At 49.5% G+C, this 23954-nt stretch overlaps 3 protein-coding genes across 5 annotated transcripts in view; all 3 read left to right on the top strand.

Annotated features, from left to right (window-relative positions):
* Positions 1 to 23954, top strand: part of RPS25 (ribosomal protein S25) — a 30910-nt gene that overhangs the window by 3033 nt on the left and 3923 nt on the right. The window contains exon 1 of one of the 2 annotated variants that reach the window (XM_055819236.1): positions 2995 to 3000. The exons of the other annotated variant lie outside the window; for it this stretch is intronic. The gene's annotated coding sequence lies outside the window, so the exon portion shown is untranslated. Of the gene's footprint in view, positions 1 to 2994; positions 3001 to 23954 lie in introns of those variants that run through there. 2 annotated transcript variants of the gene reach the window in all.
* HYOU1 (hypoxia up-regulated 1) lies at positions 470 to 15553 on the top strand. Its single transcript, XM_055819226.1, has 24 exons — positions 470 to 627; positions 870 to 963; positions 2137 to 2215; positions 2446 to 2600; positions 2702 to 2778; positions 3745 to 3926; positions 4511 to 4626; positions 5395 to 5578; positions 6016 to 6150; positions 7076 to 7158; positions 7258 to 7390; positions 7696 to 7883; positions 8163 to 8301; positions 8401 to 8461; positions 9172 to 9254; positions 9856 to 10044; positions 10206 to 10405; positions 10559 to 10646; positions 11224 to 11346; positions 11676 to 11809; positions 12314 to 12398; positions 12787 to 13039; positions 13911 to 13994; positions 14527 to 15553. The coding sequence occupies exons 1-24, from the start codon at positions 552 to 554 to the stop codon at positions 14583 to 14585; spliced, it is 3000 nt and encodes a 999-aa protein (XP_055675201.1). The 5' UTR covers positions 470 to 551; the 3' UTR covers positions 14586 to 15553.
* SLC37A4 (solute carrier family 37 member 4) lies at positions 15682 to 23942 on the top strand. Of its 2 annotated transcripts, XM_055819228.1 has the most exons (9): positions 15682 to 15976; positions 16065 to 16297; positions 17539 to 17782; positions 19045 to 19203; positions 19567 to 19652; positions 20572 to 20685; positions 20980 to 21045; positions 22090 to 22228; positions 22466 to 23942. In XM_055819228.1, the coding sequence occupies exons 1-9, from the start codon at positions 15829 to 15831 to the stop codon at positions 22630 to 22632; spliced, it is 1356 nt and encodes a 451-aa protein (XP_055675203.1). In that variant the 5' UTR covers positions 15682 to 15828; the 3' UTR covers positions 22633 to 23942. The 2 variants fall into 2 exon arrangements, with proteins under 2 accessions (XP_055675203.1, XP_055675204.1); XM_055819229.1 differs by lacking the exon at positions 20980 to 21045 and having other exon boundaries at positions 15684 to 15976.

Raw genomic sequence — 23954 nt, forward strand, 5'->3', positions numbered from 1 at the left:
GGGGTACGGGGGGGCAGGGACTACCGGGATGAGCTGGGGGACAAGCGGCGGGGCCCGGAGACACCTGCTGGGCCGCTGAGAAGGGGCTGGGGACACTGGGACAGTACTCGGGGCTCCGGGGAGGGCGCGGGGGACCCCGGGGCGGGGGGCTCCGAGGGGCGGGGCACGGTGGCGGCGAGGCACCTCCCGGCCGCCAGGGGGAGATCGCGCGCGGACCAGGCGGGGCCGCACGTGGCTCGGTCGCGGGAGCGGCTGCGCGCACGCGGCACGCCTGACGCCACCGCGCGCACACCTCCCTCCGTCCCGCCTCCCTGTGCCCCGCCCCCGGCCCCTGCTCCACCAACGGCAGCGAAGCTCCCGTCGCGCCAGCTTCCGGCTTCCCCCTGACGTGGCCCAATGGGGGCGCGCGGGGCGCCGGGATTGGCGCGCGGGGGTCCGGCGCTGGCGGCCGCGCCAATGAGCTGCCGCCGCGTCCGGGCCGGGGGTTGCGCGAGCCGCCGGGGCCGCCGCCGCAGCACCTGTCGGCGGGCCGGGGCTGAGCCGGGGTGGGCATGGCGGCGGGCGCGGCGCGGCTGTGCTGCTGGGCGCTGCTCTGCCTGCTCTGCTCCGGCCGCCTGCCTGGCGCAGGTACGTGCGGCGCGGGGCCCGGGCCGCCGGCGGGGGGTGGCAGGGCCTGGGCCGCGGCGCCGGCGGCGTGGGAGGGCGAGCGGGGGGCGCCCCTGGGTGCGGCGGTGCCATGCCGCCGCGCTCCCCTCCGGGCGGCCCGGCCGGGCCCGCTCCTGGCCGCGGCCGCCCGGCGCCGGGGAAGGGTCGGGCTGTGGCGGCGCTGGTGCTCACCGAGGGGCTGTGTTGTTTCGCCCGCGCTGCAGAGCCGGTGGCGGTGATGTCGGTGGACGTGGGCAGCGAGTCGATGAAGATCGCCATCGTGAAGCCCGGCGTGCCGATGGAGATCGTCCTGAACAAGTACGCGCCAGCCCTGCGGCCTTGCTTGGCGCTGGCGTGTCACGGGGCCGCGCTCTGCTTCGCCGGGGTTTGAAACCGGGAGGTGCGGGGCAGCCAGGGTTCAATTAGCACAGTTAATTGAGTTGTTGTGAGGGGAGCACCTGCCTTCTGGCTCGGGGCTTGCCGAGTTGCTCCCTGCCCCAGCCGAGCAGCTCTCAGTGTGGTGCAGGCAGCGTTCCGGCTTTTCACTTTCCCTTGCGGGGCCTTCAAGCACCCGAAAGCCTGCATGATTTAGCACGTGTTGCGGTCCAAATGTACAAGGATGTAGTATCATGTTCTCGCCTGTCTGGTTAGGAAGGCTGGTTCTCTGCAAGGTTTGTTTTGCTGCAGCTGTTCAGAGCCTGTGCTAGTTCATCAGGTAAATAAACCTTTCCTTTTGTTTGGCTGCTGTTGCTGCAGCCATTCCCCAAGACACTGAGTGAAAACCCTTGCAGCTGGGAGAGGATGTACAGTCAGGAGCATGCTCTTTTTCTGGGAGCCTAGACTGAGAGATAATGAACAGGTTTTTCACCCAGCTCCTTGAAACTTGGCAGATACTGATAGAATGAGGGAACTGTCTTGCCTTGCTCGCTGGTGGAGGAAAGCAAAAATACAGCAAATCTCATCTAAGTACAAAGCAGCATGTTCTAGAAAGCTACTTGTGAGCCTTTCTTTGTGGCAATTTCATTTTGCTGTAGCCTTACGTTAGAGAATTGATAACATGTTACGAGGCATTCAGAAGTGGGTAGTGTGCACTGAGCTTAATGGGCAACATTAAGCCATTTACTAGTTATCATAGTGAAGTACTCACTTTGATGTGCCAATGGATGAATTGGAGCAGAAGCAAGTCATCTCTTGTGAAGTTCTCTTTGTGTTACAGGAAAAATAACAAATCTGCCAACCACAGCTTCGACTGTGGATTTGAAAGATTTTTGTCTGTTATTTGCCCATGTCACAAGGAGGGATGAAAGCTCTGAAGGGAGGTGCTGCTGTTGCAGCCCTTCAGATAAGCAGAGGCTGGCCTTCCTCTCCATAGGTGGTATCTGAGCACCTTTCCTTAGCTTTTCTGAAATGGAAAAAACACCCTTCCTCACTAGGAACTCTGTATTGAACGTTCAGCTGTTTCAACTGAAAAAGGCATCTGTTTCTACACAGGGAGTCACGAAGGAAAACACCCGTGGCCATTTCTTTGAAGGAGAATGAGCGTCTCTTTGGTGATAGTGCGCTAGGAATGGTAAGAGTTCTTGTTACTCCGACTGCAGTTCCTGTGTGCAGAATGTATGTTCCTACTGCTGTACTGTACTCATCTCCTCGGTGTGTTACTGACTTTCTTACTGGCTCTGTGCATACTGGTTTGGTGCTCTGAACTCCCATAACAAGAGCTGTTCACCGCACAGTTCTGGAGAGGTTTGTTTGACAAAGGCAAAGAAATGCAGCTGAGTGACGTGCTTTTTCTTTCTACAGTCCATAAGGACCCCCAAGGTGGCATTCAGATACTTTCAGGATCTGCTGGGTAAGCGTATCGATAACCCCCACGTAGCGCTGTACCAGTCCCGATTCCCAGAGCACGAACTGGTGAAGGATGAAAAAAGGCAGACTGTTATCTTCAAGTTGTCCCAGTAAGCGGCTGCTTCTGTGTTCCTTTTGGGTGAGGCTTTGGCTACCAGGCTTCTGTAACTGACTGGTTGCTGCAATTTTCTTACCTGTCTGTTTCTCATAGGACAATACAGTACTCTCCGGAGGAGATGCTGGGGATGGTCCTGAACTATTCACGTGGTCTGGCTGAGGAATTTGCAGGTTGGAAGGATTTAGCTGTTTTTTACAGTATCTGCGCGTATGTGATTGTATATTGTAGGATTTGAGTAGAGACTGAAGGGATTTGGAAACCCATGGATTTTCAGAAACAGGATGTTGGGCCTCTTCAGCTGTAGGCTGTAAGCAAGATTTAGCAGCTGTCGAGTTATCATTCGTTTCTAGTATGATGGGAGTTTGAGGTCTTAATCCCGTTCTTGGGGGCAGGTATCCCAGATCCCACCCAACCGTGCAGTGAAGGAGCCTTACTGGTGATCTCTGGAGAAAGAGTAAAGTGTTTTCTTGCTCACACATGTGACTAGAGCAGAGGCGTGTTGGTATGTAACTGCAGGGGAAGATGGAAGCAGCTCTTTTGAAGTCTGTGTTGTAACTGTTGTGAAGTCTGGATGGAGACTTGCTACTGGAGCCCAACTACAACTAAAGAGCAAAAACTGTCCTATGTTGTGAACCTAGCTAATGGATAAGGGGCTGTTGTGTTTTTCATGCTGTATTGCTAATGAAATACAGCAGTAATGAAAATTGGGGTGAATATTGTTGACATGTTTGACTTCCATTGTTAGGTAGGAGGCTGTGTGTTGTTTGCTTAGTAATACTAAAGCTAATCCAAAGACTTTTTACTCTGGAGAGCAAATGTAATCCAGTGATAAGGGAAGACTCTATGAAGGTAAAATTTGTTGAAATCTAAGGCATCCCAGAGCATTTGAGTGTAGCCTAACATGTGAAAGGGATGTCGGTAGACATGTGGCTTTGCAAGAATCTGCAAAGTCTGCTTGGTTTCAAGAGGACACAGAGATGTTCATCCCTGTTGACCCTGGTTGCCGATGCTGCTTCAGGATTGCATTCTGTACGAGTCTTTACCTTGGATTCTCTGGCTTTGCTGCCGTCACCCTGTTATGAGTCTTTGCATGTGGTTACACCAATGGGAAAACAAGTTCCCTGCAACTCTTCCAGAGCAGCCCATTAAGGATGCGGTGATCACAGTTCCTGCATACTTCAACCAGGCGGAGAGGAGAGCAGTTCTGCATGCTGCTCGCATTGCTGACTTGAAGGTGCTGCAGCTGATCAACGACAACACTGCTGTAGCGTTGAACTATGGTGTTTTTAGGAGGAAAGACATCAATGCCACTGCGCAGGTAGGTGCAGCTGGAAGGTATGGAGAGTCCCGTGCAAGTGCCTGCATGTGGGGGAGAAAGTGCTGCAGACAAAATCAAAAGGGCATAACTTTGATTGACTAGCAGAGTCCACTTTATCTCCTCTGTTTTTGTGTGTTCGTCAACAAGACAAAGAGATGAAACCCTATGTGAATATGTGGTGAAGCCTGAAAGCTGGAGTAATGGCAGGTGGCTGGGAGTTCCCCTTTTGTAAACCTGTGTCTGTTCCTTGCCCATCAACCAGGAGGGAGTAACAGTGATTTTCTAAGGTGTTGGAAGACTGACTGAAATACTTGATTTTCCTGAGGTTGAAGAAAGTTTTAAAGAGCAAAGCATTGGTTTTCAATCTGTGAAACAGACGAGAAAAGTTTTCTTGTCCGCTTGTGTCAAGCGTGACCCTGAACCTCTCCTGTGTTGGTCAAAGTACAAGTCCTGTCATTATCGTGTAAAGTCAGTTTGAGTGGATAGTCTTGGCCTGTGTCAAGCTCGGAAAGCTATGAGTTCTTTCCTTATTCATGGGGGATATCCACGTGTTTCTGCTTCACCGTCCCAGCTTCTCTTTTCAGAATATCATGTTTTACGACATGGGAGCAGGAAGCACCGTTTGTACTATTGTTACGTATCAGACAGTGAAAACTAAGGACTCGGGAACCCAACCTCAATTGCAGATCCAGGGCATTGGGTAAGAATACAACATGAGTTGCACAAAACCCACAGGTCTCAGGAAATAAACCATTTGTTTCACAGTCTCTTCTAAATGTAGAATTTTGCAGTGAGGCTTCAGCACAGTAATTTGGATGGCAGAGTGGGAAACGTTTGGAGCAAGAAGGCTCCAGTTGCTAATAATTCTGGTGTCATTGTCTTGTGCAGAAGGCAACTGAGAACTTGCAAGAGCCCAGGAGGGAACCAGTGTACTTGGTTTGCTTACAGGCTTGCTCTTTTTATAGCCTCAAGCCATTTAAGCGTAATTCCATTTCACATAACCTTACAGAAGTAGAGTGTCAGTTTGAAAAAGTGGAATACCCTTCTAGAGAGGAGTGAAAACGCAGTGCACTTAATGTGTTGCCAAATAAGGAGGGGATTGCTGTGAATAGCCAGCTCAGCAATTTTAAGCCCAAAGCCTTTATACTGCTGTTTCCGAGAAAATACCTGGGACCTGAGGCAGTTATCCTTTGGCTCTTTGACATCCTTGGCAATAAGGCCTTTACCGTAAATACAATGAAGTTTCCTGCTCAAAGGCTATTGTGGTGGTGAATCTTTCTTTTCTTTGTTTCATTATGATGTGTTATTTTGGAACAACCGTTGTTCTTTCACAGCCAAATCACAGCTGATAGTACTGTAGTTACTTTTGACCATTTGCTGCTCTGCATATTTGTGAAATAATACATGAAGTTTGTTTCTCTTTCAGCTCCATTTAAGTTGTTACATCTCTGTTCATTCTTTTGCTCAGGTTTGACCGTACTCTTGGAGGTTTAGTGATGGAGCTTCGTCTCCGGGACTATTTAGCAAAACTCTTCAACGATCAGCACCCTTCAAAAGATGTCCGAAAGAATCCCCGGGCCATGGCCAAACTACTAAAGGAGGCCAACCGCCTGAAAACTGTCCTGAGCGCGAATGCTGACCACATGGCACAGGTCTGACTGCCTGTCTCGGGGTTTCTGCTTTTTTAGGGCTGAGGGCAGGGTGAGTTAAGGACAGGTGCATGGAAATGCTGTCCCCCTGGCAACATCAGTGTGCTGAAGAGCGTTACTGTCATGTTCCAGGGGGGGTGGTGGCACTGGTGGTCCTTCTCAACTTCTGCCCACTTGGTAGCTCTGGTGATTGAGTGGATTGGAGAAGAGTTACTCATGTGAAGTTTGTAAATAAACTTTCACTGAGAGAAGCTGTCTATATCCACGTTCCATTCCCTTGTCACCTTAGCAATGGCACAGTTCAGATGAGTATGTTCAGGGTCTTAGGTGTGTTAGGAAAGCTGAAACTTTTTGCACGCTGGCAAGTCAGGGAAAATTTTGCTTGGAGAATGCTCACTCCACCAGTAATTTCATTCTGGCTGGTCTCTTCTTCTGAACAGATTGAGGGGCTACTGGATGACATTGACTTCAAGGCCAAAGTCTCAAGGCAAGAATTTGAGGATTTGTGCTCTGACTTATTCCAGCGCGTCCCAGGACCTGTGCAGCAGGCTCTGAGCAGTGCAGAGATGAACCTGGTATGTTTAAGAAAATACATAAACAATTCTGAGGTTTTCATGTATGGAGCTGCTGTCATATCATGATCAAGGCAGCGGTGATTGTGTTACCAACACTGCTGAGAGATACAGATACCCACTGGTGTAACAGAGTGGTGCTGGTGCTGCAGGGAAGTTACCGGCTGCAGCGTCGACAGAAGTCTGTCATGACCCCCTCCACTATCTACCAGAAATGAAGGACTTGGAGGAGAGGTTGCTTTCTCTTAAAAAAACTACTCTTGTGCTAGAGGTTTGGAATGCTGGTGGTCTCTTTTTCCCGCCCCCCCCCCCCCCCCAGCTGCTGGTTCTGGTCTCACTCCTGAAGTTTTAACTCAAAGAGCCTGGAAATAGAATTACTGCTATTCAGGCCTCTCCTTTGAGCACTCCCTTTAGAAGGCCACTTGTGGACTGCAGTTGGACCACATGCGATGTGGTCCTTTGGAGAGGCCCGCTCGTGGTTAAATGCTCACTTTCCAGGGTGCCAGGATGCTCTTGGGCATCTTTTGGCTCTGGTATTCAACGCAGGACACTGTGTCACCTCTTAAATAAGTCTGGGTTTCTGTCTGTTCTGATCCAGATTGCTGTCTTGAGTCGCTGGCTGCTCTGGCATTAAACTATGGTCTGTCTCATTTTGAATCAAGTCCCACGTTTTGGGTGACTTGAAGCAGTGGTCATATTGTCCCTGTCTGACTGACCTGACTCCAGGTTCCTTATGTTGGCATGGCTTGCGTCAGCCTGTCTTGAGACCTGTCGGGCACTGGCCTGCACAGGGATGGCAGGACGTAGCGTGGGTATTCTCAGAGCACCACATGAGTGCGTGGTAACTGGGGAAGGAGCGTAAGGAAGCCCTGAACTTGGCTTTCCAAAATTGCTTTCTCAAGACAAGGTGACTGTTTCCAATCCCTAGGATGGAATTGACCAGGTGATTCTAGTTGGTGGTGCCACACGAGTCCCCAGAGTGCAGGAGGTTTTGCTGAAAGCTGTGGGCAAGTGAGTATGTGAGGCCCCCTTCTAGTCTGTCTCCTACTGACAAGTTGCTGTTGATGGCAGAGGCTGCAAAGCTGATGTCTGTTGCTTTTCACTTTGTAGAGAAGAGCTGGGCAAGAATATCAATGCTGATGAGGCTGCTGCTATGGGTGCAGTCTACCAGGCAGCTGCTCTGAGCAAAGCCTTTAAGGTGAAGCCTTTTGTCATTCGGGATGCTGCTGTGTTTCCTATCCAGGTAACCCTTGGCTTGCTTTCCCTTGTCCAGGGTATGAGTAAATGGGGCTGTGCTGGGAGAAGCCTTCAAATAAGGAGACTATGGAGATCTTTCTGCCAATCTAATAAAGGAAGCAGAAGAAAATCTTCCATATTGTAGAAGTGGTACATCCAAGAAGCTGGGCATATAGAAACACCTATTGAAATACTTGCCTGTCCCCCAACTTCTGCATGAGGCAGAGCAGCCAAATGCTGCGGAAGCCTCTGACATAAGATGCTGCAGAGGAAGTTTGCAGTTGCTGAGTCATGCTTTTGTTTGTGGTGCAGGTGGAGTTTACTCGTGAAGTTGAGGAAGATGATAAATCCAGGAGTTTAAAGCATAACAAGAGGATTTTGTTCCAGCGCATGGCACCCTATCCACAGCGCAAAGTTATCACTTTCAACCGCTACACAGATGACTTTGAGTTCTATGTCAACTATGGAGATCTGTCTTTCCTGACCCAGGATGACATGCAGTGAGTTGAGCCCAGCATCAGCGCAGACAGCTCTCTGGCAGTGCAGTATGTGTGACTGGGAATTCTATTGTCAGGCAAGCCTACATGTCTGACTGGGCACCAGTGTGTATTTGCAGATCAGTCCTCCAAGTTTTGTGCACTTTAGCAAACCGAAACGTGTCAGTTCCTTGCTTTGTGCAGTGGCCCATCGCTGTGAAGGTGACTGTGAGAACTGGTTAGCTGTTCTGCAGCACTGTTACCCTAAGGTGTTTTTTTCTGCTTTTGTCTCTGTGTTGTCAGGATTTTTGGTTCTCTCAATCTCACTACTGTGAGGCTAAAGGGAGTTGGGGACAGTTTCAAGAAGCACTCAGATTATGAATCCAGAGGCATCAAAGCTCACTTCAATATGGACGAGAGTGGAGTGCTAAGTCTTGACCGGGTAAACACCACCCCGTTGTGATGTTTGTGTTTTCCAGTTCTGTCCCTCTCTGCTATTGATGGTCCCTGCTTGAAATAATTCTGTGCTCCTCCTTCAAAGGTGGAATCTGTGTTTGAGACCTTGGTGGAAGACAAGCTGGAGGAGGAGTCAACACTGACAAGTAAATGCTGAACTTTAACATTTGCTCTGACTGTTGCGTTGTACCTGTAGTGGCTGAGATAACTTCCACACCCCAAAACCAGGGAAACTGTATGCTTGCAGTTAAGGGGTTAGCCATTGTCTCAGATTGTGTGTACAGCTTCAAAATACCTTAAAGCCCTTTGCAAGTGGCTGCTGGTGCTGCCAGGAGGCTCTGAAATGTCATATGCTTCTCAGGTGACTGTGGCATGCATTGCATCTTGAAAAATAGAAGTTGTATTCTCTTTGTTCAGCCACAGCTGCCAATTTAAGGAGATTTGTCCTGAAGGCAAATCCCACATCCACAGCCCCATAGCACCCTCCCTTCTTGTTGTCAGGGGTGCGATGGCCTGATCTGTGCTTTGAGTTGCTCCAGTTTTGGAGCACAGACTTCCCTACAGGGCGGAGCTGGAAATCTGCATCTTGGGAGGTGGCTAATGCAGCCACAGGTTGAAGCTTGAAGCTTTTTAATTGAAGTTACAAATTTCAGGTCATGGTCCAGCAGGGGCAGAGGCTCCGCTTGTCTGTGCATGCAAAAACACAAAATGAGGTCAGGGACAGATGAGTTTCTGGAGTGTACACTGCCAAGGGAGGACCTTGGTGATAATTATGCTTGTGAGGGGGAGAGCTGAAGATGACTTTCCTCCTCCTATGGATACATAATATTATGTATTTTTTTTCTCCTATCGACAGAACTTGGAAACACCATCTCAAGTCTGTTTGGGGGTGGTGGCCCTACACCAGAGACTGGAGAGAACCTGACAGATTCGGTTCAGGTGAGCCCCTGGGGTGATTGCTAGTGGGAGGGAGCCTCTGGGTCTTGCTGTGGCCGGTAAACAGGCAAGAGTTCCTGTAAGCAGAACTAAAGGTGTCTGGCAGCATGTCAGGATTTTAAATATTTTCAGAAAGTGCTATGTTCCTCTTGAGTTTCATGTGGCATGCATCTAAAGAAACTTGTGATCTTTTGCTGGCACAATGTTACAGGACTTGTTTTCAGGGAAGTCTCTTGTTTCGAAATTCTCCTGGTGCTCTGTGGCTAGGCTTCTGCCTATGTGGTGTCTGTGCAGGTGTCTAGTGGGCTCCTTGCTTTCTTCCGGGTCATATAGGCCCAGCTGCTGTTATGCTGGCAGTAGTGATTAGGTTTCCTTCTGTTGAGATGAAAGCTCCTTGTCACAGAATTGTGTCTTGCACTGAAGTGACTCTTACTTAATATTCTAGCTCAGCACAGTCCCTTGCTAATGGCTGCAGTCACTCTGAGTGCTGTTTTTCATACATAAGTTTTTTTCAGAGCATTATCTGTACTGTGAAACATTTGCATGGAATTTCTACATTAAAAACTGTGTTTTGGTTTCCCCTTTACTTGCCTGTGATGACCAGGAAGAAGAAGAGAGCCTAGCAGAAACGGGTAAAGAAGAGCAAGAAGAGAAACAAGACCAGAAAAGCAGTGCAGAAGATGCTGGTGAAGAACAGGGAGAAAGGAAACGGCAGTCTCCAGGTCAGGCAGAAACTGCCCCTCCGAAAGCAGAGTCAGAGAAGGAGGAAGAAGGCGAGAAATTAGAGTCTCAGGTGAGCATCAGGTTGAAGGAATGGGACTGTGATTTCTGTGTCCGAGAAGTGGAATTTCCTCAGTGGAATTCTACTTTCCCTGTTAGTGCCCTGCCTTGGAAAAAAGTTGCAAAATCTGCCTATCTGTTCCCTTGCCTGAGAATGTACCTTATCTGTCACAGGATCCCAAAGAAAATAGAGAAACTGTGAAAGAGGAAGAACCGTCCAGAAGTTCCAGTGACAGCACAGTTACCAAAACAGTTGAAGAGAAGAAGATCAAAGCACCCAAAAAGCAGAAGCTTGTCCACGAGATCACCATGGAACTGGATGTAAACGATGTGCCTGACCTGCTGGAGGATGAACTGAAGAGCTCAATGAAAAAGTATGTTTGAAGTGGCTCTAGATAAAGGAAATGAATTGCTTTAGAATGGTGATAGCTCATGTAGCACTGCTGTCTTCAGGAGCTGATGTATATGATGTGGTGCTCATCTAAAGGTACTTGCTACCTTTGATTTCTGTTCTCTTTGTCTGTTAGACTCCAAGACTTGACAATCAGAGATTTAGAGAAACAGGAAAGAGAAAAATCGGCCAACAGCTTAGAGTCCTTCATCTTTGAGACCCAGGTAAGAGAGGGATATCAAGAAATGGGAGTTCCTGGAGAGCAGGTAGAAGTGTCTTATGCAGCTTGGCTGATCTGAGTGCAGGGAAGTTGTCTGAGCTGGGGGAAGCTGATTTGAAGAGCCTATGTGGACTTTTGAGGCTTCCTTGATAGAAAACAAACATTTCCTTCGGCATGTCGTAACATTTCAGACTCTGGGTTTCCAGTATCCCTTATGTGCACTTACCTGTGTGTTTTGGAAGAGTTGCACTCTGGCTGCAAAGCAGCTACAGCTGCTCAAGAACTGTTGTGCAGAAGAGGCAACTAATGCTAAGTGCATGTGAAATTATGGTTGTTGCAGCTTCACCGTCACATACCTGGTGTGCGCGTGTGCCTGTATACCTGGTGCATTACCATCCTGCTCACGGTAATGCTAGGAGCAGGAGCTCATATTTGGGAGCATTGAATGAGATTCTTCTGGCCAGTGCAGGCAGTGTCGCAGGAGTTCACAGTCCAGCCCAGTTGCAAGTGGGTGACCCGGTCATTTTATGCTTCCGTGGTCAGTGGTATTTGACAGGGGTGCTTGCTTTGCTCTTTTTCAGGACAAGCTTTACCAAGAGGAATACCAGTTTGTCTCAACAGAGGAGCAGAGAGAAGAAATTTCCAGGAAGCTTAATGAGGCTTCCAGTTGGATGGAGGAGGAGGGCTATGCAGCCACAACTAAGGTACTGCTGCCTGTAGTCGGGGTGCCAGTCCACTATCGCTGACATGGGAACGACCACCTAGGCTGAAAGAGTATTGATTCATCTTGATGCTTTGTCATCTGGTTCTTGAAACATCCTTGCTTCCTCAGTTCATTATGTACAGAGCAAAAGACAAAGTTCTTCTAGCCATGGGTGTATCTTCAACAGCTTCAGCAGTAACCTGTTGATTCCACATGAAGCTTAGTCATATGGCTGTATTTGATGGAGAGAGTGACAAAACCTGCAGTTTTAACTTCTGAGGTTTACAGCATTAGACAGTGGGCAAATTCCCCTCTTTTCCCCATTTGCAGGAGCTGAAAGACAAGCTTTCAGAGCTGAAAAAGCTTTGTAGGAACCTCTTCTTTCGTGTGGAGGAAAGGAGAAAGTGGCCAGAACGCCTGGCTGCCCTGGAAAGTCTGCTCAACCACTCAACCATCTTTCTCAAGTAAGAGCAAGCTGTTGGTAAGGAGAGTCGTGCAGCTGATAGTGTAAGAGATGCCAACAGAACATGTCCAGATTGAATGTGACCTGAAAGTCACTAGCACTTCTAGAGAGATGACCAAACCCCTGCTTATTAGTGCTCAGTTCTGCAGAACCCATTAACAGAAGCGTGCAAGCTCTGTGTCATCTGTGGGGGGCAGGAAGTGTCCAACACTGTACACATCATTTGCAGGCAGATATTTTCGCTCTTGATCCTATGGCCTCAGCTTTTTCTATCTTTCTTGTTTTTCTTATCTCGTGATAGCTGCATTTGCTGGCTCCATATCCCATTCTTAGCATTCAGAGATTGATTTAGGACTCCAGTTTCCTGTAGATGCAAGAGACATAAACGTAAAATGTACTGATTGGTTGGTATGTGCAGAGGCTAGTTATGCTTACTGGAGCTGTAAACACTGAGTTGCTGAGGTACGGTCTGTTTGGTTTAACAGAAATAAACATTATCTTTAAGGGGGGCCCGAATGATTCCAGAGTCTGACCAGATATTCACAGAAGTGGAACTAACTATGCTGGAAAAAGCCATCAATGAAACAACGGTAATAAAGGATCAAATGATTCTGGGGGAGGGCGGGGGTGGGAGTTTGGGTTGCGTTTCCTGTCATATACACTTTCATTCAGGGTCATGAAACAGAGTGTGCCTGTCTTGTTTCCATGCCACTGGCAAACCTTTTGTGTGTCTTGGTGTTTTCTAATTCCCAGCTTGACCCCAGACTGCTTTGGGGTGATAATGGTTCTTGTCGCATGTGGAGAGCTGTCTCAGGAGTGGTGGTGTAGCCCAGTAATCTGGCTGCACACAGTTTTTAAAAGTAGCCTCTGGGTTTTAAGGGTTCTGTTATGTTTTTTTGAGGGATACTGCAGTGATATTACAGTGATTCCTGGAACCTGAAAGCATTCAAAAAGCACCTCTTCCCTCCCATCCCCCAGATCTGGAAGAACGAGACGCTGGCTGAGCAGAACAAGCTCTCCCCTACTGAGAAACCCATCCTGCTGTCCAAAGATATAGAGCTTAAGATAGCAACCCTGGACAGGGAAGTCCAGTATCTTCTGAATAAGGCCAAGTTTGCAAAGCCCAAACCCAAAAAGGAGAAGAACACCACAAAAACAGATTTGGGCAAGAATGCTACAGCAGCCTCTGAGACTGAGAACACTATCCCTCCCACGGAGGGGAAACAAGAAGGTAAGGAGTGGGTGGGGAGTGTGTACATAACTCCTAGTATATAATTACCATGTGTAGCACACTCTTACCTCTCTGTCTTGAGAGGGAGCTAAATAAGTGAAGACAACAGTTAACTGTAGGGTTAAATGATCCTCCTCTTAATTTTCAGAGACAGCTGGGAAAATCTCAGCATGGCCTGTCCTTTTCCCACCACTGTTTGTTTGGGTTTTTTTTTCTGTGAAGGAACAGAAAGTGTTTATAAACTTCCCAGGGTGGTTAGTCAGTATTTGGCTGGCTGGCTTGATTGCCTTATAAGAAAGATAAGCCATCGATTGCCTTCTGGGTGTCCGGAGCTGACTATTCAAGGCCATGTCCTAGTTATCAAGGAATAGTATGAGCTGTGGATGAGAAAGGTTTGGACCCCAGGAAAAAAAAACAACAAGCGACTCTTGGGACACTGTCATGGTTTAACACCAGCTGGCGACTAAGTACCAGAAAACTTGTAGTTTTCTGAACTTTTTAAGATCCTTAGGTTCTGAGTGGCCTGGTCCTTTTAAATCTGGATTTCTGTTTGTCAGCAGAGTTCCCAGGGGTTCCTCTGGCCTGAGTAAGAGGTGCCGCTTAGTCACAGCTCCAAAGGTGACTGTAAGCAACCAGGGAATCTCCAGGGCTTCTAGGAACATAAGCCTGGCAGGCAGAGGCAGTGAGAAGTAAGGAGCAGTTCTATGATGCTTCTCTGAGTGTTGTAGAGAGATCCACTGTGAGAGTGGATTATTACAGTCCTGCTCAGACACCACAGTTTGCAAACCTCTCCACTAGGCACCTAATCTCCTTGCACCTAGTCTCCTGTGTATTCTCCCTGAACTTCTCTTTCTTTCTGCTTTAAACATAGAAAAACCTGAGGATATTGGTCCAGCTAAGGAATCTCCTACAGCTGAGAAAGTGGCAATAGATGATAAGCGTGGATCAGACTCTGGTGGGTAAATGTTTGGCTCGTGCTCTGGAACTTGGTAGCTAGAAGTGCAAGCTGTCTGCATGCTCCTTAGCTGTAGGAGGCAGTAAGGCGGTGGAACCCCTGATTTTTGGATCAGTTCTTAATTCTGCAAAGAGGAAGACAAAAGTTTGGGTTCCTCGCTGTTCCTACATTTTCCTTGTTCGGTGTGAAGGTCTAATGTACCACTGCCTCCTGCCTCAGCAGCTGCTTTATGCCTGTTGCTGCAGTTTATAGCCAGTCCTGTAGCTGGAAGCCCGTCTCCGTTAAGGAGCTGATGTGCAGGTGTTTTATTCTGCTGCTCCTGTGGTGAGGACAGCGGTGTCTGGCAGGCAGAGGGCAGCAATGTCTTCAGCTCTTTGGAGCTGAGCGTCTGTGCCCAAAGCCTTCCCCCGACCACTGTACAATAGACTGAGAGCTTGCTGGAACACTTAATGAAATGTCAGGGACTTTCAGCGCTGCTTTGTGTGCTGTAAAACCTATTACAGAGTGTAACTGTGTTTACTTCATTACATAGGGTCCAAAAAAGATAAGACAGAAGCTGAAGGAGAAAGCAGGAAGAACGATGAGTTATAACATCCCTGAATTCCTACTGGCATCAACATTTATTTATTTCATGATTACTTTCTTGTTTTTATCATGGACCTGGTTAGTCATGATGTAAATGGAACACAACAAGCAGTCTGACAACAAAATGGGATAGAGGTGTACTTTTTTTTTTTCTTTCTGGGGATTTTGCCGCTACTAACTTAGTGATTTTTTTTTTTCTTATGTGTTTAAGGCTGGCAATGTGCCCACCGAGAATTGTCTGTTTCAGTACAGAAGTCACCAAAGTGACTTTTCTGTGGAGAGAAAGCAGTAAAGAAACATCTTAAGCTTTAGGAAGTAACTTGGAACGTAAACTCTGCCATGCCTCCTCTGCTAGAGAGAAAGGGGGTTAGTGCAGAAGCATACATAGTTGAGATGGTGTTATCTGTGTGTATGAAGCCCTAGCTTAAAGAAATTGTGTGATTTTTGGCTGATAGGAGGTGTGTTCTCGTTTGCGTTCCTGGGAAGGTGGAATGGAGTTGGGGAGGCAGCTGCTCCGTCCTTTGAGATAACACGAATGTGTCTGTTTTCTATAGACTGTTGTTAAAACCGTCTCTATCTGTGCTCTGTAGCAGAGTCTGAAAACCCCGAACTGAGAGCTGACAAAAAGGTTCTGTATAGTTTACGATAAGAAAAAAAAAAATAATGCAGAAACGGCAACACCAACTGCTGAGGAGGAGGGTGAAAGTGGAAATGACTTGGTGCAGCTGGTACTTGGGCCAGCAGCCGGTAACGGGGCGCAGGGGTGGTGCAGGGCGAGGACACCCCAAACCTGGCAGAGCTGATTGCGACCCTCCTCCTTCCTCGGCCCCTGGCGTGCTTGGAGCGGCTTCACTGCAACCCTCTGCGTCCTTGGCCGTGGCGGGGCCGGGGGTCGTGCAGACACCTGTGAGTGTGCACCTGGCGCTGTGCTCCATCCTGGCCTCTTCACCCCGAAATAAAAACCTCCGTTCTGACGCTGCTGCGAGGCGGCCGCCTTTGTTCTGGGGAGGTGAGGGGGGCCGGCTCGCGGGAGGGGCTGGCGGGGGGCGGGGCAGGTCCGGGGGGCGGGGCGAGTCCCGACGGGCAATGGGGCGGGGCGGGGCCGCTGTGCCGCGCCGGTGCCTCCGCACGCCCCGGCTGCCGCCGCTGTCCGCCCGCCGCGCTCTCGGGCCGGGCTGTCGGCTGCCTCGCCCAGTGCCGGCCCACCCTGCTCCTGTTCCGGTCCGGCCCCGCGGGGCAGCGCGGCGGGATGGCGGCCGGCGGGTACAGGCGGTACCGGGCCGTGATCTTCGCGGCCATGTTCATCGGCTACGCGCTGTACTACTTCAACCGCAAGACCTTCTCGTTCGTCATGCCCTCCGTCATGGCCGAGGTGCCGCTGGGGAAGGACGAGCTGGGTGAGTGGCGGCCCCCGGGACCCCCCGCTGCCGGCTCGGTGGCCGTGCCCTGCAGGCTGAGCTGTGTCCCCTGCTCTCCCGGCCGCAGGTGTCATCACCAGCAGCCAGTCCGCGGCGTATGCCATCAGCAAGTTCGTCAGTGGCGTCCTCTCCGACCAGATGAGCGCCCGCTGGCTCTTCTCCTCCGGCCTCCTCATGGTGGGCTTGGTCAATGTCGTCTTCTCCTGGAGCTCCACTGTCACGGCCTTCGCCGGGCTCTGGTTCCTCAACGGCTTAGCCCAGGGGCTGGGCTGGCCGCCCTGCGGGAAGATCCTACGAAAAGTAAGGGCTGGCTGGGAAGGGCGATGGGGGAACCCCAGCTCAGCAGCCCCAGCACCAGGCCCGCAATCCCGAGGGGCTCGCCCCCCCCCGCAAGCCCCGGAGCGCGGAGCTGCCAGCTGCGCTGCCCACGGAGCCGTTCCCTGCGCGAGGCCCTGCTGATGCTGGCAGAGGTGTGACAGCGGGTTAGCCCATGCCTGTTGTGCCTCCGCGCTGGCCCAGCTGGATCAGTAGCATCTCCTGGTCGCGGACCTTCTCCGCCCTAAAGAGGCATAATTTGTGGAATCCAGTCTTGTAAACGTCACAGCAGAGATCTGGCTGTCTCTTTGCTGCTGGGCAAGGGGCGACAAGCAGAATTGCATCTGCACGCTTGGGGTGCTCAGGAATTGAAAATCACAGGCTGTTCAGGTAGAAAACCAGGTGACATGGAGGAGCAGCATGAGCCAAGCCTCTTAAGCTGTGTGTTTGGCTTTTGTGACAATTTAAAGGGAACAGATTGATTTCTGCCTTAGGACAGAAGGAAAGGAGGTCAGCTGTGCACTAACCTCACTTGAAAGATGTAAAGTCCAGGGATGCATATACCTGCAGGACAGGAGTGACACTGAACAACTGTGTTGCCCTTCTGCGAGGCATCTAGCCTCATCTAGCTGGCGAGAGCAGGATGGTTGTGTCCACAGAAAGGAAGGGCCTGAATAACAGAAACAATAGGCATAGTGTTTTCTGAAGACATTTGTGAACATAGCTCATAGATATTTTCTTGCCGATGACAACCACTCTGGGCAGTCCTGGCTCTGAGTGTGCTTTGCAGCACGGAGCTGATCGTGCCTGATACTTAATGCAACAGCAAGTCCTTAAGTTACCTTGTGGCTCTCTGCGTAGCCATTCATGGTCCTGTGCCAGCAGACCCCTCCAGGAGGACGCTGTTCCCAGCAAGTGAGCACGCAGAACCGTGCTGCTCTTAAATTTGCCTCTCCATGGCTCAGTTTCATGGTCTGTAAATGGAAATAACTCTGAGCTGGCTGGGGGGGGCGAGCACCTGTCAGGCTGGTATGGCTGACACTTGTGTAACATTTGGAGTTCCCTGTGGGACTAAGGTAGTGAAGAGCAGGCACTCCCTTCACCTGCTTTAGTAGATCTGTGTCTGGGTTGCCCCAAACCTGCAGTGCAGGCCTTGGCTGAGGATTTTCAGGTGCGGCATCACTCCCGTTCTCAGACCTCATGCTGTTTTTCTTGTTGTTGCACAGTGGTTTGAGCCTTCTCAGTTTGGGACTTGGTGGGCAATCCTGTCTACGAGCATGAACTTGGCTGGAGGCTTAGGCCCCATTGTTGCTGCCCTCGTGTCTCTGAACTACAACTGGCGCATGACTTTGTCCTTCTCCGGCTTCATCTGTGTGGTTGTCTCTTTTGTTTGCCTTGTCCTGATTAAAAACGAGCCATCGGATGTTGGGCTGCCCAACATTGAACAAGGACCCAAGAAGGGGAAGAAAGGTAAGTGTGAGGCTTCACTGTAAGCGGGCAGCCATGGCAGGAGGCACGGGTGCCTGCTTGCCTGTATTCAAGCAGAGACATGTCGCGCTTGCTGTCCTGAGGTCTCTGTCCTTCCCGATTCCCAGAACCACTGCTTGGTGGGCAGGTATAAGGGGTTGTCTTCAGCAACTTTAGTTACCATTGAGCTGCTGCACTGAAGTTACAAAAGGCATAAACCAAGCCCCTGGGTCATCTTGTGAGAAGCGGCCGGTGTGCGGGCTCCTGATGCTGTCACAGCAGCAGCAGAGGAACAGCCTGCCCACCCATCGGTCATGCTTGTTGGCAGGCCAGCAGCCACCAAGATGTTCATGGCTGGCTGTTTCGTCTCCCCGTCTACTTAATGTCTTCTTACTAATGCTGCCTTGGTTTTCTTGGTGCTTTCTTTGCTCAGATTGTGAGTCGAGTCTCTGGAGGGTACCAACAGCCGGGAACACTTCCCTAAGCCTGACTTTGCTCTCCTCTGTGCTGGCAGGGGACAGGCAGTTCTCCCCTCACCCCGCCATGGGTTCTTTTGACCCCTGGCCTGTGGTGGACTCTGCTCAGTGTTTTCTGTCCTAATCTACGACATCTAGTTAGTAAATGTTTGTTCGGACTATTGAGTATGGTGCTTCTCTGAAAGCAGAATGGGTAGAGGGGAATTGCAACACAGGTTTGCTGTAGGATTTTACAGGCCAGTGGAAACAGCCTGTTTTCCACACTGTCCTGCGATGCCTGTGCTGCTAGACTTGATCTCTTTGTGTAAGAAAAGAATATTGTTTCCCCAGAGCGTTCTCTGGGGAGGGTAGGCTTGTAGGCGCTCCTGGAAGATGATGCAAAAATCAAGGTAACACCTGAAAGTCAGCATCTTTCTTTGGGTCAGTGTGGTGGCGCTGGCAGGCACAGCTTACAAACACCAGCACAAAACCTGGAGAAGCAGGTACTTTTTCTAACAGCCCTTGTGAAGGGTTTATTGGCGACTGCAATACATAAAGTTACTGGGAATAGCATGTTGATTATTCTTTTGAAATCTTTAATGAATGTGGAATAAATTTGACAGAAAGGATTCTGAAATCACAGCAAAGCCAGGACAAGGTGGGGAGGTAAAGCCATTCGCTACCAGTAGGTAGGAGTATCTCCCTCTGTTGCGTTGCCCTTGTGCACGAATCCGGCTGGCAGACCCATCTGTAGTGCTGTGTGTAGGTGTCCTCAAGCAGCAGCAATGTTCCTCCTCATCTTCCTTACAGGTTCCTCCAGTGACAACAGCACTTTGACAGAGCTGCTGCTCTCACCATACCTCTGGGTGCTCTCAACGGGCTACCTGGTTGTTTTTGGAGTGAAAACATGCTGTACCGATTGGGGACAGCTCTTCCTTATCCAGGAGAGAGGACAATCCATGCTTGTGGGTATGATGCAAAGCTGCATTATTAAGCATTGTGGCTGCAATCTGGGAGGTATTGCCGGGAGCTGGACTGGGTACAGGAAAAGGACATGGGCCTCTCCATCTGAGGGACTTGTTTCCTTGCCTCCTAACTGTCTGCTTAGGTAAACGCAGCTATTGAAATAAATTAGCATGCAGTTACTGCATGCACTGAGTAGCTGTGCCAGGGCCCTCCTGGGACTAGCAGATGGGCATTCCTATACGAGGATGCGCTGGAGGCTCTTGTCTGGCGGAGCTGCTCTGAGCTCACTGTGAGCTGACGGCAGTTGAGCTTGGGCAAGAGGACACATGTGACCAAACCTGACGGCCTGTTCTTTGCTCTATCTAGGTAGTTCCTACATCAGTGCCTTGGAGATTGGGGGTCTGGTGGGAAGCATTGCTGCTGGATACCTTTCTGACAGAGCGGTAGCAAGAGTAAGTAATCTGGACCCTCAGACATGTTGGGAAGTTAACACAGTGTCAGTCTGAGCTGCTTCAGAATTTTTACAGTTTGTTTTGGCTTCCTTTGCGAGTGCTTAAAGATGATTATTAAGGAATGCTCCCCTTGCTTGTGTTGCTTTGGAGGTTCAGGATATACAGAACACAGAGGCAGGGAGCTGCTGCCCCACGCCTCTCAGTACCATGTTTGTTTCTTCTGCCTTCCCAAGCCATTCTTTTGGATGCGGTTCTGTGTCTGAACTGCCCTGCTTTGAGATGGGGCATTTGAAAATCAGATCACTCTTGATTAACCCATCTCTTTCCCTCCATGCAGAGGCAGGCTGGGAGGGACACAACCCATCTCAACAGCTTAACTAAGGTGCTCAGTCAGGGTCGTGTGGCTACTGCATGGTACCACTGAGAAACAGGCCCATACCGTGTTATGCTGTGTGTGTGAAGACAACTGCTGAGCACCCTAGAAGGTGCTGGGAGATACATGTGCCGATGTTAGGGATCACCATACGCCTGTCAGGTTTAAGGTGTTTGATCGGTTTAATTTGTTGGCTTTACTGTGCTTTCTAGATTTTGGTGTTGGAAGAGAACTGGTTGTTGACAGTTGTCTTCTGGCTGAAAAAAATCCCCATGTTAAAATCGAGTGGTGGGATCTGAAGCCAAATTCAGGGTAGAAGCAGGGTGCGTTGATAACAGAAGTATCATTTGTCTCTAGGAGCTTCTTGCTTTGCACAGTTTGACTGCAGGCCGTCCTTAAACCAAACCAAGAAGTCTGGCTAGCAGGTGTGTCTTTGATGCGCCATTGTGTCTCTGAAAGCTGTGTGGATGGTGTTAGTTGCTAGCAGTATAAAATGGAAGGAGTCCTTCCAGTTTCTGACCTTTATTTTCCCTTCCTGGATCACAGGTGGGTCTCTCAAGCTACGGGAATCCTCGGCACGCGCTGCTGCTTTCCATGATGGCCGGGATGTGTGTGTCCATGTTTCTGTTCCGAGTCACAGTCACAGGCAATTCTCCCAAGGTAATCCACGTGCGAGCAGCTGACCGTAAGTTGGAGGGATAGCCCTTTCATGGTGAGGAGTTTGATGATAGGGAGTGTGACTGTTTCTTGGCCCTTCTTAAGAACTGTGAGTTTGCCTTTTCTTTGTATGTGCTATGTAGGAGCAGGCTACCTTGGTCTGGTTTGGGCTGCTCCTCCTGCCTCAGTTCGCTTGGGCAGCCTGCGTTACCAGCTATAGCGTAGATGTGACTTGCATCTACCCTCATGATTGTTAAATAAATGAAACCTTTTTTCTCCTTTTTTTTTCTTCTTCAGGAAAATCACTTCTGGACTGTAGCCTTGCAACCTCTAGCTGGTCTTACAAGCCTAAAAGAACAGGAGGTTTCTGCCTTGCATTTTTTCTCCTTCTGCCTGTTTCTGCTTTCACTGATCTGCCTTTTTCCTGTCCTGGGAGGTTGGTTAGCACTACAGAACTTAGAACCAGGGCATTGAGAAGAGATTACTGTAAGTTTTGTAGAAGAAACCTTTTCTTATAATCATTTGATTACACTAACTCACTTTAAAAAGCCTGGATATAAAACCTTTAAGTTGTTACATAGAAGGTTCTGAGAACATTCGTTCATCAGGTAAAATGTAGCCAGTTAAGGGGTCTTGTGAGTGAGGTCAAGAGGAATGATTCTGCCCCTGCAGATGCCTTCCTCCTTGATTTTTGGCAAGTGCTTTTCTAACTCTCTGTTTCTGTTTCCCATCTGGAAAATAAGATGGTATTTCCTTCCTCCTGGGCATCTCGAAATGGTGTTTACAGTTCAAAAAGCATGCTGTAATCTTGAGGCCGTCAAGTTACTTATCCTTTGTTGTCCTTTCACAAGCAACTGATAAATTCCAAGCCAGGTAGTTTTCCTAGAGCGTAAGCTAACACTGAAGTTCAGACTGTTGGGGTTTTTTTGGTTTTGTTTCTTTGTTTGTTCCGTGACACAGAGGTCATCAGGTAGTGGCTTCTTGCAAATGAAGATGCTCTGATTGGTCACTTGCATCTAAAATGAGAAAAGGTTTTAGCTGGTGTCTCCAGGATCATTTTTAAAAGTGACTCAGTTCACTTTTCATTGCCCATCTCTCTTCGATGTTCTGGTTCTTCCTTGCAAAATGGCATATGTTGTGTGTGGACGGTGTAGGGGGCAGAGCTGTATGAGAGAGAAGAGCTGACGCTGGCTGGCAGGATGGTGTGGTCGGGGTGCAGCTGGGATGTATGTATGTGGGCTCTGTTGCAGGCTTGAGCTCTTCTCTCTGCAGGCCAGAAAGCTGCTGTGAGCCCAAAAATGTCAAAACTCCCTGATACTGTGAAAAGGTTTGAGATTTGTCAGCAGCTGCTGATTGACAGCGGTAAGATGCACAGCTCCTGTTTCTGATCTTAACCTGTTTTGACAGCTGTGGATTCTGATTCTGGGAGCTGTGTTCGGGTTCTCCTCATATGGGCCGATTGCCCTGTTTGGGGTTATAGCCAACGAAAGTGCTCCTGCCAACCTGTGCGGCACCTCTCATGCTATAGTGGCCCTCATGGCCAACGGTGAGTAATGCCCCTTTCCCTAGGAAATAAACCAAACCCATGTGTGTTCTTGATGAAGTGAGGTCTAGCCCTTGGGTGCCAAGCCTCGGGGATGCTTCCTGCTGTACCTGATGGCTTTTTGCCCAGTGCTTGAAGTTCAAACCAGGCCCGAGATTTTTATACATGCAGAACCAAGCATTGGCAGCTGTAACTGAGGAGCACAAGCGTTGCTAGTTTTCTGTGTGCTTTCCCTTACAGTTGGGGGTTTTCTGGCTGGACTACCTTTCAGTACCATTGCCAAGCACTACAGCTGGGCCACAGCCTTCTGGGTGGCCGAAATCACCTGTACTGGCAGCACGGTGGCTTTCTTCTTACTGCGGAACATCCGCACCAAGATGGGCCGGATTCCCAGGAAGGCTGACTGAGGAGGATAAGCTGCTCGGTGAAAAGGATGCCCTCATGCTAATATGAATGATGCTCGGTTTTTTTGTTTAACTGGCCTAGGAGTAAGTTACCTATTGCTGCAGCCTAGGTAAAAACTTCTTAAATCTTCATCCACTGTCAGGTGCCCAAGGGCACAAGGTTCCTGCTACTGATCACTTTTTCCCTCAAGATGTGATAATTCAGCTAGTTACTGTACCTCCTCCTCACAGGACTGTTGGTGAAGCAAGCAAGCTTCACAGCCCCAGCTTCCCCACTAAAAGTACTCTAAACCAACTGGATTCAGGTGCGGTCACACTTAAGTTTTGTCCTTACTGTTCGCCTCGGCTGTTAGCTGTCAGCACAGCTTTGTGGTTCAGGGGTGCTGAAGCAGCCTTTGCCGCGTTTGTTCAGCCCACCCAGCCGCTGTAAGCGCAGATGTTTCCGTTTACTTCAGCGTGAGCTCCCTGCATGCTCTCGGCCCTGGAACAGTGACAGAGCAGTGAATAATGATTATTGCAGTTTGGCCTCACAGCTGATTTGGGAACAGCATGGCTTTAGCTTTACCTGGGATTAGTTGTTAAGAGTGAGGGAGGCATTTGCTCTGGACGAGAACACTGATGCAGTGTTGCGTCAGGACTCTCTGCGGCACTCAAAAATAGGCATGTTTCCAAGAAATTCTTGGCACTTCAGGGGAGAGCATTTAGAGAAGCTCCTTCTATTGAACTGATCTTGCCTGGTGCGATTTGTGTACAGTGTTAATGATTTGTGAGGGAGACAGCTGCTGCCAAAGCAGCTTGTAGCAAGCACTCTGCCAATCAGCCAGGAAAACCACCCCAGCAGCAGGTATTGCGACAGCAGCTACTGCCAGCCCACAACTTCTGCAGCTGGGTTTCCTGAAAACCTGTATTTCTAGCACCAGATTGTATTTTATTTGGCACAAGGTGTGTAGTCTAGAATGTTTTTGGTCAAGAGCTGCGTCTGTCACAGCTGCAGGTAGGGGCTCTGGCTACCTCAGCAGAGCTGCCACCGGCAGCCTTGAGCAGTCCGGCCCAGAAATCTCTGTAATATGCAGACTCAGGTTTTTAACTGGAATTTTGTTGAATATGCTTAGTTTTTCCCAAAAGGATTTACTGCTTTAGGGTCCTGGAAGTGGCAAGTTCAACTCATGAAGAACCTGCACACGGGTACTTTGTTGAACAGCTTTGTTGCAAAAGTAGGTAGCCAGACTTAATTAAAATAATGCAAGTGAATTACATTTTGTACTTAATTATATAATCTTCTGTTATCTGTGAAATAAAATGGAGCAGTGTAACAGGGGCTCTGT

This window comes from Falco peregrinus, chromosome 15 (genome assembly GCF_023634155.1).
Source record: "Falco peregrinus isolate bFalPer1 chromosome 15, bFalPer1.pri, whole genome shotgun sequence".
NCBI lineage: Eukaryota > Metazoa > Chordata > Aves > Falconiformes > Falconidae > Falco > Falco peregrinus.